Below are 17,157 nucleotides of genomic sequence, written 5' to 3' on the forward strand. Positions count from 1 at the left end.
ATGCTGTCTGCTTACCTCATCTTTAAATCACAACAAATTACCAATATATTTGTGCAATGCAGCTGCAATCTACTATCTTTTTGGTGTCTTTTCCTACATCATTACTGTAGGCAGAGTACGGCTTCTCAGATAACTGAGTATTACTTAATCCAATATTTTTAAGGAACTGCAAGCTCATAAATGCCTGTTACGCACTTGAAAAGGGAGTCTTGAAAGCAAAGAGTAGAGAAGTCAGAGGGCATTTTAAAGAAGCAGTTTGGGCAGTGGGATGTGCTTAACTGATTAAAATAATGACTCTTAAGGGATGTAAGAGTGTTGTGCAGGCTAGTGCAAGGTAAGCAGGTGACTGGTAGCACTCCCTTTATTATCTGTCCCCTGTGGGGCTTGATGTAATAAGGATATGATCTGGATCAGAAGTGGGGCTCACTAGAGCCCAGACAGCTGCTGCCATTAATTACAAGACCAGTTAGCTTTAACTGACAACCAACAGTATCTGGAAGCATAAACCTGTGAGGATGAGGCACTCCTTAGAAGTCTGGTCCCTTTCATCACTTTTACCCTCAACGAACCTTTCAAGACTTTGCATGGTGAAGAGAACGAAAGCGGAAAGAAAAAATTGTTTCTCTTGAGTAAGATCAGAGTTCCCATCCATTGCTGGGAATGCGATTTTGCCACACTAACTAGTTAGTTAATTCAGCTGGAAACAGGAAGAATTCTTGGTTCAGTTCATTACCTATCTGGCTCTCCTAGAACCATACAACGAATGATTAGAGTCCTTGGAAGTGATTGTTCTCGTACATCCCTATGTGGAAGGCAAAGGATGAGTTGTAAAAAGTAGGGTGTATTAAATCTGTGTACTTAGCTATGGGGGAGGAGTGCTGGGAAACAATTTCTCATTCCTCTTGTATTCTGTTTCTGGGAGGTCTAGACATGAAACATAGTGCTTACTGCTATACCTGAAAAATGGAACGCAGTTAATTGCTTTTGTGGTGCTTTCCCTCCTTATGATGCTTTTCTAAAAGTTCAGGTAAGTTCATTATAGTGTCTTCATGAAATCTGGGTGACATATAAGAAGGCAACCAATGTAAGAAGGCAAAAAATAATTTGCAGAAAGGTGTGGGAGAATCTTTAAGTCTGCTAAATGCATGAATCAAAAGTAAGTATTTTCAAGGAGATGTGCAGAAAATAAATTTTAAAAATATCTGTTGACTGGGATCCCAGGGGAAAGTTAAATGTAAATGTAATTTAGACAGCAGTATTGACAGCCCGGGAGCGGGCTGAAATGTTCTGATTTTTGATGAAAAAGAAAGACAAATATTTTGACAATTTCAAGGAACACTTTCTCAATTTTCCACTGGTTAGACAACTCAGAAAGTTTCTGTTTTCTTGAAACACTCTGCTTAAATTTAAAAACTTCAAGGCATTCAAAAAATGCTACTTGTTGTCCTAAAAAGCTATAACAATTTTTCAGGAATTTTTTGATCAACTCTAGGCCGTCTGTTATCAAAGTATATCCCACTATCCATATGCTGCCACAATTTTTCCTCTGATTTTCAAAGTGCCACGGTCCTCTGGAACAACAACAAAAAATTACCTCTACATCTGCATTTGTCATGTTTTTCCTAAGGAATGGGAATAAAAAGGGCTGGGGTAGCACTTGGATGGTATTGATTAAGAAAACACAGTACAGTAAATTTTATGTTAGCTTATTTTAGCATATAATTAATTTATTGGAATATGTTTTAGATGGGGAAACATACCGTTTATATTTTATTATTTGCAATATATTGTTCTTCTGAAGATCTTCTCATATATGAAAGAAAAGTATGTTCTTTTCTTTGACCTTATATTCCTTTACAGTTATTTTCTCTTTCCAGTCAAAGGAGGTATAACACCACCATTTATTACTGTTATTGCCAAAATAGACTTTTTCATGTGTCACATTACAATGAGCCATTTGTGTAATCAGTTTTGTTACGGACTCACAGAGACCTTTCTGCAGGCTTCTCCATGGTTCTGCATAAGCCAGTGCGGGGGTAGATGCTCCCTTTTCCTATAATGTTCTCTATCGCATTACTTCACATTTGTTAATACTTTTATCTTTAGTCTGTCCCAGTGCGGTAGAGCATTATTCTTTTCATTTGAAGAGTGAGCAGCTGGCTTGCAAAGAATAATTAAGCTCATGCAGAAGAGCTGTGGCAGAATTAAGGCAGAAAACCCTGTGTTGGTTCTGCTGCAGTTCGAGCTGTGCTCAAGCAATGAACTGGTGGCGAGTCAGTTCCACGAGCACAGAGAGCTCTTGTCTCTGCACACAAGAAGCAGGAGTTGTTGCCAGTCATGGATGAAGACTTCTGTTGCTGTTTGGCTGTCATACATAGACCATCTTGTATTTGGAGGAACTAAGCAGAGCCTTTTCCCTGTCTGTCTTTCTCATTTTAGTGAGAATGCATTGCTTTTTAAACCTGGGTTCAGCACCTCAAGAGTTCAGCAAAGTTCAGTGATTTACCTCTGTGATGACTTCTGACTTCCCAAGGGATTCTGAACTGTAGGGCCTCTCCCTGTGGGACTTAGGGTGTGAGGGTGCATACCTGAGTGTGGATCACAGCCTGGAAAAGCTGAGTGCAGAGGTGAAGAGCCAGAGATGCAATGAAAAGGGGAATAAGTCAGTACCTGTTGTGTGGCTTTGTTCTCAGCATGTGGGTTATGTTCTTGAAGAAGCATTTAAAGGCCAGGTGGGAGGCCCTAGAGAGGAAGGGGTGGAAGAGGCTGCTCAGGTGGGAGCAGCCTAGTCAGTGGCAGAATATAGCTGGAGAAAGGGGGGGAGGGATCTAAGCTGGGATCAGTGACTTGCTTTGGGCAGGTCAGGGCTCAGAGAGTGGCCCAAGGCAGCCTGGCCTTGCTGAGTGGATCAATGTGCGTGGGCTCTGCTGCTGCTCAGAAGAGCACAGAATGGGCTCAGCCCATGGGAGTATGAACATGCCCACCTGTGATAAGGTGGGGGTGTAAGGTTAGTTGGTAGCTCACTTCTTCCCAATCTTATTTGAACTCATCATAAGTAGTTCTTCTTCATCTTGTGTTTCAGTGAAACCTGGGTTCTTAGGCACAAGGGTTTTCTGGAGAGTATGGTACTGGGACAAGGGCTCAGCACATTCACCTTGAACTGTTAAATGGAGCTTGGCCAAAGGAGACCATGTGTTTCACTGATACAGTGGCTGTAACTTGTGATTCTGCTTCAGATGACTTTTAAATTTTGCTCTTGGGGCTGATAAAGTGAAAGTGAGATTTAAGGAGGGCTTTGAAAGAGAAGCCAGCCTGTAATTAGCCAGGAATAAAATAATATTTATCATAGGATGATTTATATTCCCATGCTTGTGTCTGCAAATGTTCTCTGTGTGTGTGTGTTTGGCTGTTCTTTTGTTGTGGTTGTTTTGTTTTAATCAGTAATGGTTAGAACAGCTCATTAAAGGCTGTCCCACTTGCTGTTGTATGAAACTACAGAGAGGGTATATCTCAGTGGTCTTTGTGGGTAGGTAAATGGATGTTGCCAGTTCACCTGCTCTGGACAGACAGAAGATGGACTGGTGCAGGTCTGAGTGTGGTTAGTCCTGGCAGTTAGGACAGTGCAAGCCACCTCACTTTGGCTTTGGCTATGGCAAACACTGTGGCCATATGCTGAGTGAGAGAGGAGTTTGTGCAGATGCTCCAGCCTCCAGCATGGCTGTTACCAACTCACTCTTTGTGCCTTCTTTCTTCCCTTTCTGAAATAGAAATAATATTCCACAGAGTTACTAACAAATGCAAAGAAAACAAAGGTCCTTAAATACCACAGGATGGGAGGGATACACACAGTGCAGCAGTAAAAGTGTTTCCACGCTAGATTCACTTTTGTTCAGGATTATATTTAGTAAGTCCTTTACAAAATGCACTGGTAACACACATAAGCACAACTTGCAGAATGTAGTCCCTTCTTTCTTTTTCTCTCCCTAAGGATAATTTTTGTATTTTATATTATTTCCTGTAGGACTACTTGCCATGCAGATGCATAACTGTACTATATACACTGTGATTTGATTTGATACAAGAAACTGAACAGCACAATGGCACATCTGAGGAATTTATACACCGTTTTCATTGCGATTTCTAAAAATCACAGGAAGAAACTTTAAAATTTCTAGCAGAAAACTGAATGAAGAAACAATTTGTACAGAACTGAAGCCAAGATAAGAATAAAGTGAAATTCTTAATGTTTATTTTTAAGGCTGCTAATGGTTGTTGTATCACTTGTGTGACTCACTAGAGTTTCCTATGCACCAGCAGAAACTAGAGTGGAAAATCAATTTCTAAAATCAAAATTAAGTACCATAATTAAGTCTGTCTCCATTCCAAAGCTTAACAAATAAAAGAGGGAAAAGAACTGGATAAATTTAAATCATTGTCTCTTATACCATTGTATTGTGTATTGTTAAAATACATCACTCTGTGCAGGGATATGCTGATTCTCAGTGTTTTGTGCTTACTCATTTTGCTTCCATTTCATGTACTTTGAGTTAAAGCTCTCATTCACGTAGTTAGGGAGCACAACACCTCATCCCCTCTCCTCTTGACCTGTTGCACCATACATCATGGAGTCATCTAGGTTGGAAAAGACTTTCAGGTTCATCAAGTCCATCCATCTCCCTAACCTACTGAGTCCCATCACTAAAGCATGCCCCTTAGTGTCAAGCAAGTTGAGTGGATCTACAACATCAAATAATAGAAGAGTTGAAAAACCAAAGTGATAACTGCATGGCAGAGGGCATGTTGACAATTCTTAGGGCCTCACACTTAAAGGAGATCTGCAGGGAAAGTGCTTGCATTTTCTTTCTTTACTGCTCTGTGACCTTGTGCATGGAATTCTTGATGCCCTCTGCTAGATGGCAATTCTGCCATAATTCAGAAAAAAGTGACAGGACATGTCTGCATGCAGTATCCCGTGTTTTAAGGGGCAAATTAGACCGGAGCAAATTTGTAATGTCACAGCTGAGTTTCAGAAGAGGTAATTTCTAAAGAGAAAACATTTGGCACAAGAATTATTAAGGAAATTAGATAAGCTAGAAAAACTGAAATTGGAAGAGCAGAGTTTGCATCTTTCCCATACTTAATATACAGAATTTAATTTTCACTCTTTTCCTATTTCTATCCCATCTTCCTTCATTTTTTTGTTCGTTTGTTTTGTTTTAAATTCCCTTCTCTGCAACCTTTGTTTGTCAGAGTATCTGACTGTTCTCAGAATTGCTAAGCTCTGTTGCAGCCATTGGCTTAGATGCTTCAAGGAAGCATTTAATTTTCAAGTAACCCAGTTTTCCCATCTTTAAAATTCAGGCCTAAGTGATAGAATTTTATATATTTTTTTATTACAAAATAAATAAATCTGTTATGAAACATCATAACTGGAAGAAAATACAAGTAGAAACTAATCTTCTATCTGTATTGTGACTGTAACAGAGTGGGGTTTACCCTCACCAGGAGAGAAATGAGAAAGGTTTTTGGTGTTACTGGTTGGGTTGACTGCCCCTTTTGTCAGAGTGGACATGGATTTCCCATAATAATATTGCCTGTTGCAGTAGTAGGAGGAATGTTTGTCTGATGAGGTTTCTGTTTATAGCAAAGAAGGAAAAATCAGGTCCCTACTAAACCCTGGGACTTCCATTTACTTGAACTTCTGTAAGGTTTGAATGCTTAAAAAAAATAACTTCTGGATAGATGGAATAGCAGAAATTAAGGTTCATGTCTTTCCTAGTATTCTGGTCATAAAATGTCGTGTCTTGGCATCATGTAACTCAAAGATAATTGGATGTGTTAGGGATGGGGAATGATTGCTTGTACAGTCAGCCAAATCAGTATCTCTTCCTGCCTAGTACTAAAAATAAAATAAAATAAAATCTAACTTAGTTTCACATCATCATCTCTGTTCCTGTATCCACAGCTATGCAGAGTGTTAACATATAAGCCTTGAAGCAAAGTGAATGTTTTAAATCTTTGCTATTTCATTTTTAACTTGTTCTGTCTCCTGTCCGTTTCACTGGCAGCAGAGCTCTGCAAGCCCTGAATGACTAATCTTTTCATCTGTCTCCCTATTCTTATAAGAAAGGCATTATTTATTACTGAGCTGTATTTGTATTTTAAAGGGCCTTGTCAGGGCATTTTATGACTACTGTGTGTATATATTCAGATGGAGGTAGGAGAGAAGCACCATCTACAGCTAACATCTATCTTCACCACAGGTGTGTGAGGGGGAGGTTGCCACCTCACTTGCGTGCTGCGAGAAGTTCTCCCTTAACAAGAGAAGATGAATGCCTTGTCTAAAGCGAAGCTGTACTTCTTCCCGTGTGCTGCTTAAGTAAAGCAGCAATATTAAAATTGAAAGAAGAGCCTGACCAGCAAAAATACCGGTGATACTCAGCACATACAAGCAGTTGGCAAGGTGTTTGAAATGACCATCTGTTTCAGAGCTGAGCATCAATCGCTGTTGCTTGCAATGTTGGGGAGCCATGTATTAACAACAGTAGGATTCAACACTGTAGTTGCTTTGTGCTTATATCCATGTGTCCACTTGTGGTAAGACCGATTCTCAGAGAAGCACAAGATTGCAATTTAATGTATAGTATAGATGTGGTTTGGTTTACTGAAAACCACCCACTCATTCGCAGCAAGAAGCCCCTCGTAAAATTTGCTTTTAACTGATTATCTCCTGTCTACGATAATATTGCAATTCAATTGCATGCATCTCTCTGCCCTTGTAATGTAGCACTTCACTGAGCAAGCTAAAGTACATATTACTCCTATGAGCAGACCACAGCTGGGAGCTCCAATTCTTCTTCTAAAGCAGCTCAGCTTGTAGCACTTCTGTAAAATGCAGACTTTGTTATGGTTACAGTAAAAGATTAATAATCTTAAAATCCCTGGATACCGGTACAGACCTAATAAACCTGCTATTGACAACGTATGGCAGACTACTGTGTGATGGAGCTGTAATAAAATGACTTGTAGTCTGGCCATTCCTGTGTTGTAGATTTTAGTTAGATCTACAAGTGCACGCAAACAGTTAAAATGCATTTCTGATTAGAATCAGAATCAGGTATTTGGCAAGGTTTATGCTTCCTGATCTAACATTTTCAGTGGGTGGAGAAAATTATCTCCCTATTGCTTTGTCATTATTCCTTAAATGAACAATGTATTCTATTTTTTTTCTTTTAAGTGGGATGAATTGTGGCTTTTTATTGTTCCTATTTTTCTGAATAAATAGTTCAGTAAAACTGTTAACGTCGATGATAGAAGTCATAAAGTGAGATTTTATTGTTTAATGAGTGTTTCCTTCAATTTTTCTTAGCAGCTGAATATACATAAAACTATATAAATAGTTGCTTGAGAGAATATACCCTTTTTTGGTTGTAGTGCAGTGATTTCAAATTATACTTATTCTCTTTATAAAATCATGGGAGCAGAGTGGGAGAGGTGTTCTACTGTTTATGCATATATGTAAAATTTTTATTCCTGTTCTTTTTACATTAACATTTATAGTGTTGGTTAAGCTATGTAATGATGTTACTGCTTCTTTTTAGCATTCTTATTTTTCCATCCATGTTTTCTTACAGTGAAATCCCAGATAGAAACAAAATATGTTTTGTTTTTGTTTTGTTCTGCCTCAGTTTTTCAGGGCATATTTTTCCTCCTTCCTTCTGCTCCCCTTCCTATACTCCCTTATAAGACACTTTGACAACCCACAGATGTGGAGAGTGATGCAAGTCTGCTATGTGGTTTAATAAAGGGTTTGCACCATGGAGAATCTACCCTCTTACCATCAGCCCAGAGTTCAGAGAGTTGGAGTGGTGTCACAGATAGATAGCTCTTCTGTAGCAATTATATTTCAAAGATGATTTTACTTTGTCTTCGGGCTTCAAATTTACTGACTACCAGCATTAACTAAAAGTCTGAATTGGCAGTAATTAGAAACTATTCCTTTCCAGAAATATTGTCTGTTACAAAGTATTTTGTCAGAAGCTTTTATGCATCAGGCAAAAAGCAAACATACCTTGGAGTTTCCCTGAAAAAAAGTCACTATCTAAGAATTTCTGTTTAGTTAACCAACTCGCCATTTTAAATTGTGTTGAAGGAATTCTTTGAACTCTTTCTAGTCTTAAAGGAATTGAGCAGTGTGTGTCTTCAGGCTCAAAGCTTGGGCTGTGCCATCCAGCTCCAGTAACTCTGGGTGAGTTTTAAGTGGGAGTGGAATATTTTGCCTTTGGAATTCAGGCACCCTGGAGAAAATAGTTTCAGCCATTTGCTGAAAATCCTGGGGCAGATAAAGAGCTTCCTTGGTCCCAGGAGTCCTACATTAGATTGCTATGACTATATTTCCTTTGCTGTGCCTCTATTAATTTTGATTTGCTATTTACCACATAAAAGCAGAGCAGAAATTACTCTTGCGTATGTGCTTTGCAAATGTGATCCAGCACACAGGACAGCAGTGGCATGTTGGTATCTCCACAATCATAGGTGGGAGGACAAGGGGAAGTATTTGCCCTATAAAGCACAGTACTATCAAATACAAAACACAGTGATAAACCCTGTAAGTTTGCAGCTTTGATACTGCTTCTGGCTGGGAGGAACATCTGTTTAGTCATATGTGTGGAGCCAAAAGGGTATGTTTCTGCTTATTGTTTAGAGATTATAACTGCAAAGAGGTGCAGGGGTTAAAGCTGAGGTATGTGGCATAAGGGAAGCAGTACACTGCTGTTTCACAGCAAAAATAGGCATTCATAATTGCTTCTCAGCTCCTAATGTAAAATAACTTGCAATTAAAGGAAGAGGAACAAGCATGCTTAGGTAAGGCAGAATTTAAAGGTTAATTTGGAAAAAAAAAATCAGTTTTCTATTTCATGGAGCTATTAGCAAAGCAGAAGTCCTTGAGTGAGTCTTAAAGCCTTTAGCAAAGCATGTATGACATCAGCAAGTAAACAGAACAGCTATGATGTATTTCTGTTGTGAATTGAAATTAGGTAGCAAAAATCTCTGAATCTATCCCAAATAACTTGAATAAAGTAAAATCCACTTTCCTTTCATAGTTTAATTGCACTGGAACACATACAACACCTGTTCGTTCACCTTAACAGTTAATACACATTTCTATTTTTGGCACTTCTGTACCCCCTTCCTTTCCTGCAGTGCTGTGTATCTCATATTTGAACTGCTGCTGCTTCTGTTGCATGCTGGCAAATCGAAGAGAACCAAGGAGTTAAATTTCAGAACAGGAGAAGAGGAGGTGAGCTGTCTGCTACAGTAGTTTACTGCAGCTTCCTTTCATACTGACACATATGTAGTTTGTGGTGACAGTGCTAAAGAACTGCAGACAGGCACTTAGCAGACTGGATGTGAGCTGGATGCAAAGATGCCTCACCCTGGACTTCCTGCTGGCAGTATGTAAATACACCTGCAGACTGGCCACACTGGGGTGTTTTTTTTGTGTGTGTGCTTTTTGTTTTTTTTTTTTTTTTTTTTTTTCAGAAGGCAGCATGAGAGAACCTGACAAAGCAACAGCATAGTTGAGAGATCTGAACCAGCATTAGATTTGTATCTCAGTTGTGGTGGAAGTTTTTGGGGTGTTTTTTCTTTTTCTTTTTTTTTTTTTTTTTTCCTGCGTGCGTGTGTGCTGCATATTCAGACTGAAATCTTCATCACTACAATGTTTGCCTCAATCTGGTATGCCAAGAAGCTGGGACGCAGGTTTGTGCATAACGCCAGGAAAGCAAAAACAGAGAAGGTATGTTCCTAGTGGGAATATAAAGCCTTATGTCTAATGCAAGCTGCCTGCTGGCATCCCGTTGTGTATCTGGTTAGCTTTTTTAATACCCTGAAAAACGACCTATTGCTATTCATGATTTCATGCAAGAATCCTTGACTGCTTTGTATATTAGTTATTAAATGCTGAAGGAAAGATCCTTTGAAAAGTCTTTATCCCCTTTTATTTTTATTTTTATTTTTATTTTTATTTTTATTTCCTTTTTGCAAGATAAACAGCTGTACATCTGGTATGTTGTCTGTTAAGGGAGCACTCCAGTGAACTTGTTGCTGTGCTGCATTATTTTTATGAGTATAATGTTAGGTTCTTCAGACAACCATTGATTGCTTGCTGCTTATATATACATTTTTTTTTCTATTGTAGGACCAACGAGAATGTAATAATGTTTTTTTTTTGTTTGTTTGTTTCACTATACTTGTTGAAACTATGCTGCAGCATGTATCCCTTTCATTTAAAAAGATATATAGGGGTGCAAAAATGGCCAATGCAATCTTTTTCAGTGTTTTTCTACTCATAAAATTTAACTGTTTAATCAGCTGTTTTCTGGAAGCCCTTGTAGGTAAGATTCTTCTGCCTTCTTTCTCCACAAGCAAAACTTTAATTGTTTTAGGATTTACAGCAGTAGTAATTGGAGGATATCAAGGCTTTTATTGTAAATATAAGCAGCATTTAGTTAGTAGACAAAACTGGAATGCAGGTCTAAATTAAAGACAAACCAGTTTCAAAATGGGACTAATTCTTCTTTCATGAAACGCAGCTTCAGGTTGTGTGAAAAAACTTAAATGTAATGTTATAAAGTTGCCTCATTAGTCTGATAATGATGGCTTCCTCTTTTCCTTGCTGTCTTTGATGTAGTCAAAGAATTTATAAATGGGTTGCTTTCTTATGTCTTTGATATATCTTATGCTATGTAAAGCAGTCACCGATACAGTAAGTAATTATCCATTGCCTGGATTCATCTGTAGCTGAAAAAGCTCCTTATGTAGGGAAAATTATTAGCAAAAATTTATGCTAATAAATTAGTAGCAAAAATGTATTTATGGTTTGGAAAGGGGACAGGCATTTACTTTTTCTGCAAAGCATTCCTACTGGTTGAATAGGTGCTCAATGATAATTTTAAAATTTAAGCATCCAAGCCATTGGGAAGTTATCCAAACAAAAGTGGTTTATGTTTCACACCGTATGCATGAAAGAAAATAGAAATGCAGTTAGCTGTACAAGGGACTGTCAAACTTTCTTTGTTAAACATATTTCAACAAAAAAGGTAATCATGCAAACTTGCCTGTTGTTTGCATGTTGCTATGGGAGGAAAAAAAGTTGCAGACTGGATCTTCCTTAGTTCTGAGGGGCTCCCTCCAGAGGAACATTTGCTTTCAGGCTTCCTCCAAGATGACAGGCAGGATGAGTGGACACATTCCAACCCTGACACAGTGGAGCTCACTCAGTGGCCTTGAAAACATGTTTAGTATGGGTTGCTTAAAGCACGTATGTATACAGACTATTCCAATAACCTTGCAAAATTGTATAAGACAGTGCCAGATTATTCACTAAGAAAATATATTTTTCTTCACAAGAGTCTTGCAACACAGTCTAAAAGAACGCTATAAAAGAATTAAGCTTTTTCTTTCCCTATTAAGGTATTTGGAAATATTTTTTTTATAAATCTATCATATTACATACAACTTTATAGAACTTTCAAAATAATTGAGACAACTCAGTTCAGTGCTATTCAAGCTTTGAAGCCATACCTCATAATTTTTAGGCTTTTGTTCTGCATGCATCTTGAGCATGCTATTTGCATGTTTGTAATGGAATTTTATTTTTGCCATAAGAGAGTAAGTATCCAATAAAACATCTTGTAAACTGCTAATTGTCATAAGGCAAAAGTAAAATCACTTTCTTGAAGCTTTATTCCATAGTCAGGTCTCACTTTTTATGATTTCATTACTTTTTTTCCTCTCCTATAAATAAATGACGTACTCCAACAAAGGCAGAAAATCCCATTCCTAGCAGGATGCTATTGCAATAAGTGCTATTGATGATTGGAAGCTGATCAACACTGACATCTTCAGTACAATACCTTGGTAACAAGAGAACAAATATATGGAAATATGTCTGTCAACAAGTAAATTAAAAATAACATTTAATTGCATGAGTCTTCTTTTTTTTTTTCTTTTTTTTTTTTTTTATAACGGTCTAATAATTGAATTATTATGCAGTTTTACCTTACATATTTTTTTACTGGAAGAATAATTAGCTTTTCCTCTGTGAACATGATTTGAATTAAACATTGTTTTCTTAATGTGCTTTTGGAGATAATATAATGCAATGATTTCTAATGGCCTATGTGCATACAAAGAGTTTCTTGCTGTTAAAATCTGTATAGCAAGCGCCTGAAGAGTGTGACTTCATGACAGATTTTCTATTATGCTGAACTTATTTAGACAAGAACAAGCCAAGACTATATACATATTTTTAAGTATTTCTGAGAAATAGAAATTTTGCAGGAGCCTATTTATTTTCTTAAGGCCAAGATGAAAATTGAGAGGTGGGGAGAATATGAAGTCTATAGCATGGATTTATTTGTGCACACACACACATGCACAACCTGACAGAGCAGCTCCTTAAAATGTTAGAGATCAGGCCTGAATCATACAGAGAGAGCACCTGAATTTGGATCTCCCAGGTGACTATTTAGGGAAACAGCTTCCAAGATGTGAAATGCAACATGCAGTGCCAGTGGTTGCACACAAATGTGGGAGAAAGGAAGATGACCAAGGCAGTCCTTTGTGCGAAGAACTAAGAAAGCTCTGTGGCAGTGCGGTGTTCCTGTGCACATGCTCTGTGCCTGCATGAGGATGTCTGGTTGTGTGGCAACACAGATAGGTTCCCACGTGCTTTTGCATCTCCAGAGCTCCCCATCTTTTCTTAAGCTGGAGTTCCCATCTATTCCTGTTCCCCATCTCCCTCTGCCCCCCATCTCCCCCTACTTGAAAATGGTGGTCCCTGCACTGGGAGAGTTGGCATACAGATATTTGCCACAATAGGGAGGCTATTTCTTGGACCTCTGAAACCCCTGCAGCTTCTGGGTTAGTGGTTCTCAGGAACCAGAAATTGGTCTCTGCTGCAGAAGCTGAATGTGGGGCTTGGTAAAGACAAAGGGAAAGGGGAAAAGGTGCTAACAAGTGGCAAAAAGTTGGGAAGCCAAAGAGAAGAGGTGAATCTGATCTCATTAGGACCTGTGGTAGCTCTTGAGCAGGTTTTCTCATCTCCTGAACCAGTACCCACTGCTGAGTGCCAGCACTGCTGCTTCTGTCCTGTACTTCCAATCATTGCTTCCCCTCCAGCCCAGCATTTCCTTGGAGGCTGTAGTCATCTAATCATAGAATCATTAAGGCTGGAAAAGACCTCCAAGATCATCTGGTCCAACCACTCCCCTATCACCATTATCACCCACTAAACCACGTCCCTAAAAGTACCACATCCAACCTTTCCTTAAACGCCCTCGGGGTGGTGGCTCCATCACTTCCCTGGTCAACCCATTCCAATGCCCTCTCCAATACTCTTTCTGAGAAGAAATTTCTCCTGATTTCCAACCTTGAATCTAAGCCAAACCTTGTGGTAGCACAGTGGCTCATTGGTTCCCCAACAAAAGTGAAGGCCATCCTGGTAGATGTTAAGCTTCTAAAAGACACATACGAACACTTAACCCAAACTCTTACTGTTAAGTTTTCATCTGAAAAGCAGAGAAAACATGGGAAGAACTGGATGAACAGCAGTCTTAAGTGTCCTAACCATGGCAATAATGCTTCTCTGGTGTTAGATGGTTGTGCACCAGTAATTTTATGCAGGACATGTTTTTATGATATATTGAAAAGCCTTATTTTAATTGAAAAATAGAACAAAAGATTTTGAAAAAGCTCAGAACTTTGGAAAATTGAACGTATCCCCCAAGCTGTCCTGGTTAAAACTTTTTAAGTAAATGGGATAATGCCTGTTAATTGCTCTTAATGTTCTTGGTTTGCTATGGAAAACGAAAGTGTCCAAGTTCCTTATACTTCATTGTATTTATTAAACTGGATTATAAACTCTTTTTGGCATGTGTTGCTGTTATCTACAACTTCTACCTCAGTGTGGTTGCATTGGCTTGATTGCTAGTGCTACTCCTGCCCTCAAATAGGAGATACTTAGTGTACAGGGAGTGCTGCCAATAATATTGCCTGAAAACAACTGAACTCCTTTCAAGGCAGCTCTGCTCGTACCTGTTTTATTAAAGTTATTAAAATGCTTTGAGATTGTCTCATGAAAGGATTGTTATGACAGTAAACGTGATCATTTGAACATCGGAACTAGAATAACTTAAGGCAAAGATTGATGTCTTGAATTTTTCTCATTAAACCACAATCAAGCAGAAATCGAGAGATGTTAACTGCATGCGGTTATGCTAGAAAAATAAGTACTCTAAATGATTGGAAGAGGTACAGAAAAGTAACTGAGCAATTAATCTTGTTGATCTGAGAGGGTGAGGTAAAGCACTGTAAAAAACCTTCTGATAATGCTTCATTATATTGATAGAATCTGGGTTTCAAGGTTCAATATTGAAAGTGGGGTAATATTTGCCAGAGTAACCCTATTATTTAATTTCAAAGGGGAAGCTGAATGCTGGTTTTTAAGCTTGTTTGAAAGTGGAGCATGTTTGAACCATGAGACCCAAATTATAAAAACCATTAGAATTGGTCACTTTGAGTTTTTACATCAGAAGAGGAAAATCACTTTAAAAGGAGCTTTCTCCTTCTGCACTTTTTAGCAGCAGTGTAACAGCACCCATGTGAGGTGTTTAAATGACAGTTGATTTTCACCCTTATTTTACAAAATAGCATTGTTAGAACCCTTTCTGGCTGTTAGGCACCAAAGTGCTTTTTCTGGTGTTAACAGTTCTAAGAACCGGTGTCCTGTATTTGAAAATCTGCCATCTTTCCCTCACAAATCTTTGTTTATCATACCAGTTTAACTCGTTTATTCAGTTTATAATTCAAGACAGAAGTAATTTAACTCTTAAAAAGGTGTGTATATAATGACATAAATGACATAGTTTCTGACTGTCAACTGTAAATAAAGATTATCCATAAGCAACTTTCACAAACTGAACAGTATCAATGTGAGTAGTTTTAAATGTAATATAGTGCAGACTAGATAGTAGAACACAGTCCAGAAGATGTTTTCGCACTCTGTGGGCTTTGATTAAGGGTTATTTGGGGGTCAAATAACTACTTGGTAGACTGGCAGCCTACAAAGAAATATTTGCAAAAAAGCAAGAAAATTTTCCCTAAAAGGTTAAAAAAACTGGGATGTATAACAAAAAAAGTTGTCTGTAAAAACAAGAGTATTTAATCATTTTTCTGACGGTGTTCTAGGAATAGTGACAATTAACTCTTCATGTTAAGATGACACGATATCCAGATGATTCTCATATCTGTATTCTAATACAGCTAATTGCAGAGTGTGCTGCTTTAAGCTATGTATTCTTGTTTAATTTTTATTTTGCTTACAAGAAGCTGTCCAGTAATCTAATTTGAAAGACGTGAAAAATTTACTTGAACCAATAACTGCATGCATCAAAGAATAGAAACTGTGATTAAGAAATCATAGAATATAATACCAGATAAACATATTTTTTCATTACATTTCTTATACAAACACACGTGTATATAAATAATTCCAAACAAGCTTAACTCTCTCTTTGCATCAGTATTTGCACGTATACTGTAGAAACTTCAGATTTCTTAGTTGGTGCTCACTTTCAGACCAGATGTCACCAATTTACTTCCCATCCACTGGGGTTGTGATGAAGTGATGAAAGGTCTTGAAAGGTTCTTGTAGGTCTAGTTATTGCCTTGGCTAAAGGTGAAATGACTGCTTCACTAAGGGGTGTCTCACGTAGCTGTCACAAGCACTAAAAGCAGCTGGACAGTTTTACTTGGGCAAAGGAGTATTTGGGCAAAGGAGCGCCCACACTGATCAGATTCAATGGGATGACAACAGCATCAGTTATTTGTAGAACTACCTGTTTGAACAGATGCCAGAATTATGTCAGACCACTGGAGGAATCTTCAAATGGAGCTTGTAAGTGCTCTATTTTACATTTTTATGGGAAGATCTTTTAGCACAAAACTGTGTGGAGAAAAAATATGCAAGTTCATTTTATATCCAGAGCTTGTTGTGCCTTTTGCTTTAGCACAGTTGGAATTCTAAGGCATTTTCTTATTTTGTGATTTAATCCATGAGCATATAGCTACTCAACTCTTCTCTCCCTCCCCGCCCTGTTTTCTTATTTGCAGTTGGTTATGATCCTGTGTGCACCATGATTAATATATAACAGTAGGAATAAGCTTCTAAGTAGAGATTTATTATACTTATAATTCACTTTCACCTCACCATCACCATAATAATAATAATAAATAAATTCAACTAATCTTGCAAAAATGCAGGAGTGATGTTTTTAAAACAAGATACTGATGAATAATAAACTACTGAAGTTAATCCTTTGCAATCCTTTATTTCAAAATTTTTTCAAAATCTTTTTTTTTTTTTCATCTGTGAAGTATTTTTCTTCTTGTTTTGCTTTCCTAGTCTGCCTTCACAGACCTAGCACCTGCTATAACTATTAATGAGTAGTAATGGGGATTATTGTTTAAATCATCTTGAATTGAAGAAATATTGATTGAAGAGAGAGTTGATTAATCAGCTATAGGTGAAATGTTTAGAAAAAACAGGATATATTTTCTCTTTCACTCCAGTTTAATCTAAAAGAACTCAATTACTAGCTGGCTGTCATACATCGATGATGCCTCATCTTCCTCGTACCATATCATTTGGGCATGTACGCTGCTGTCTGTATTGGCCAGTCAGGTACAACATGGCCTTTCATCCACGATCATGCTCTTCAGTGTGTTGCTTAAAACAGCTTTTCCTTTCCTGGTTTTGCCAGATTATTTTAGAATCAGATTAAGTAACTCTACCAGTTAAATTATACCTTGTCTTCCTGTCCATCTTGTTTTTAAGTAAACGTTCAGGAAACAATTGCCATGCCAATGGCTGTATTAATTGCTACTGCTAGTGCTCGTGCTGTGACTCAGTTTGAATCTCTTCTAGCAAATGTGGTTTTATTATCATAGGCTACAAGCTGTTCTGTTTTTTCAATGAAAAATAAAAATGTTTCTCTTTCCTGTTTGCATTCAGTAAATAATGTTAATTTATTGTTACCATCTTAAAAAAAAAAATATATATATATCTAGTATATCTATTTATTTGTAACTTTA

The 17,157-nt window shown here is 37.8% G+C and overlaps 1 protein-coding gene across 6 annotated transcripts in view; it reads left to right on the forward strand.

Annotated features, from left to right (window-relative positions):
• Positions 1 to 17,157, forward strand: part of DLG2 (discs large MAGUK scaffold protein 2) — a gene marked incomplete at both ends in the record, with an annotated part of 1,073,896 nt that overhangs the window by 516,406 nt on the left and 540,333 nt on the right. The window contains one exon of one of the 6 annotated variants that reach the window (XM_084304815.1): positions 9,722 to 9,799. The exons of the other annotated variants lie outside the window; for them this stretch is intronic. Coding sequence (XP_084160941.1) covers positions 9,722 to 9,799 — 78 coding nt within the window. Of the gene's footprint in view, positions 1 to 9,721; positions 9,800 to 17,157 lie in introns of those variants that run through there. 6 annotated transcript variants of the gene reach the window in all.

This window comes from Netta rufina, assembly GCF_964035555.1.
Source record: "Netta rufina genome assembly, chromosome: 1".
NCBI lineage: Eukaryota > Metazoa > Chordata > Aves > Anseriformes > Anatidae > Netta > Netta rufina.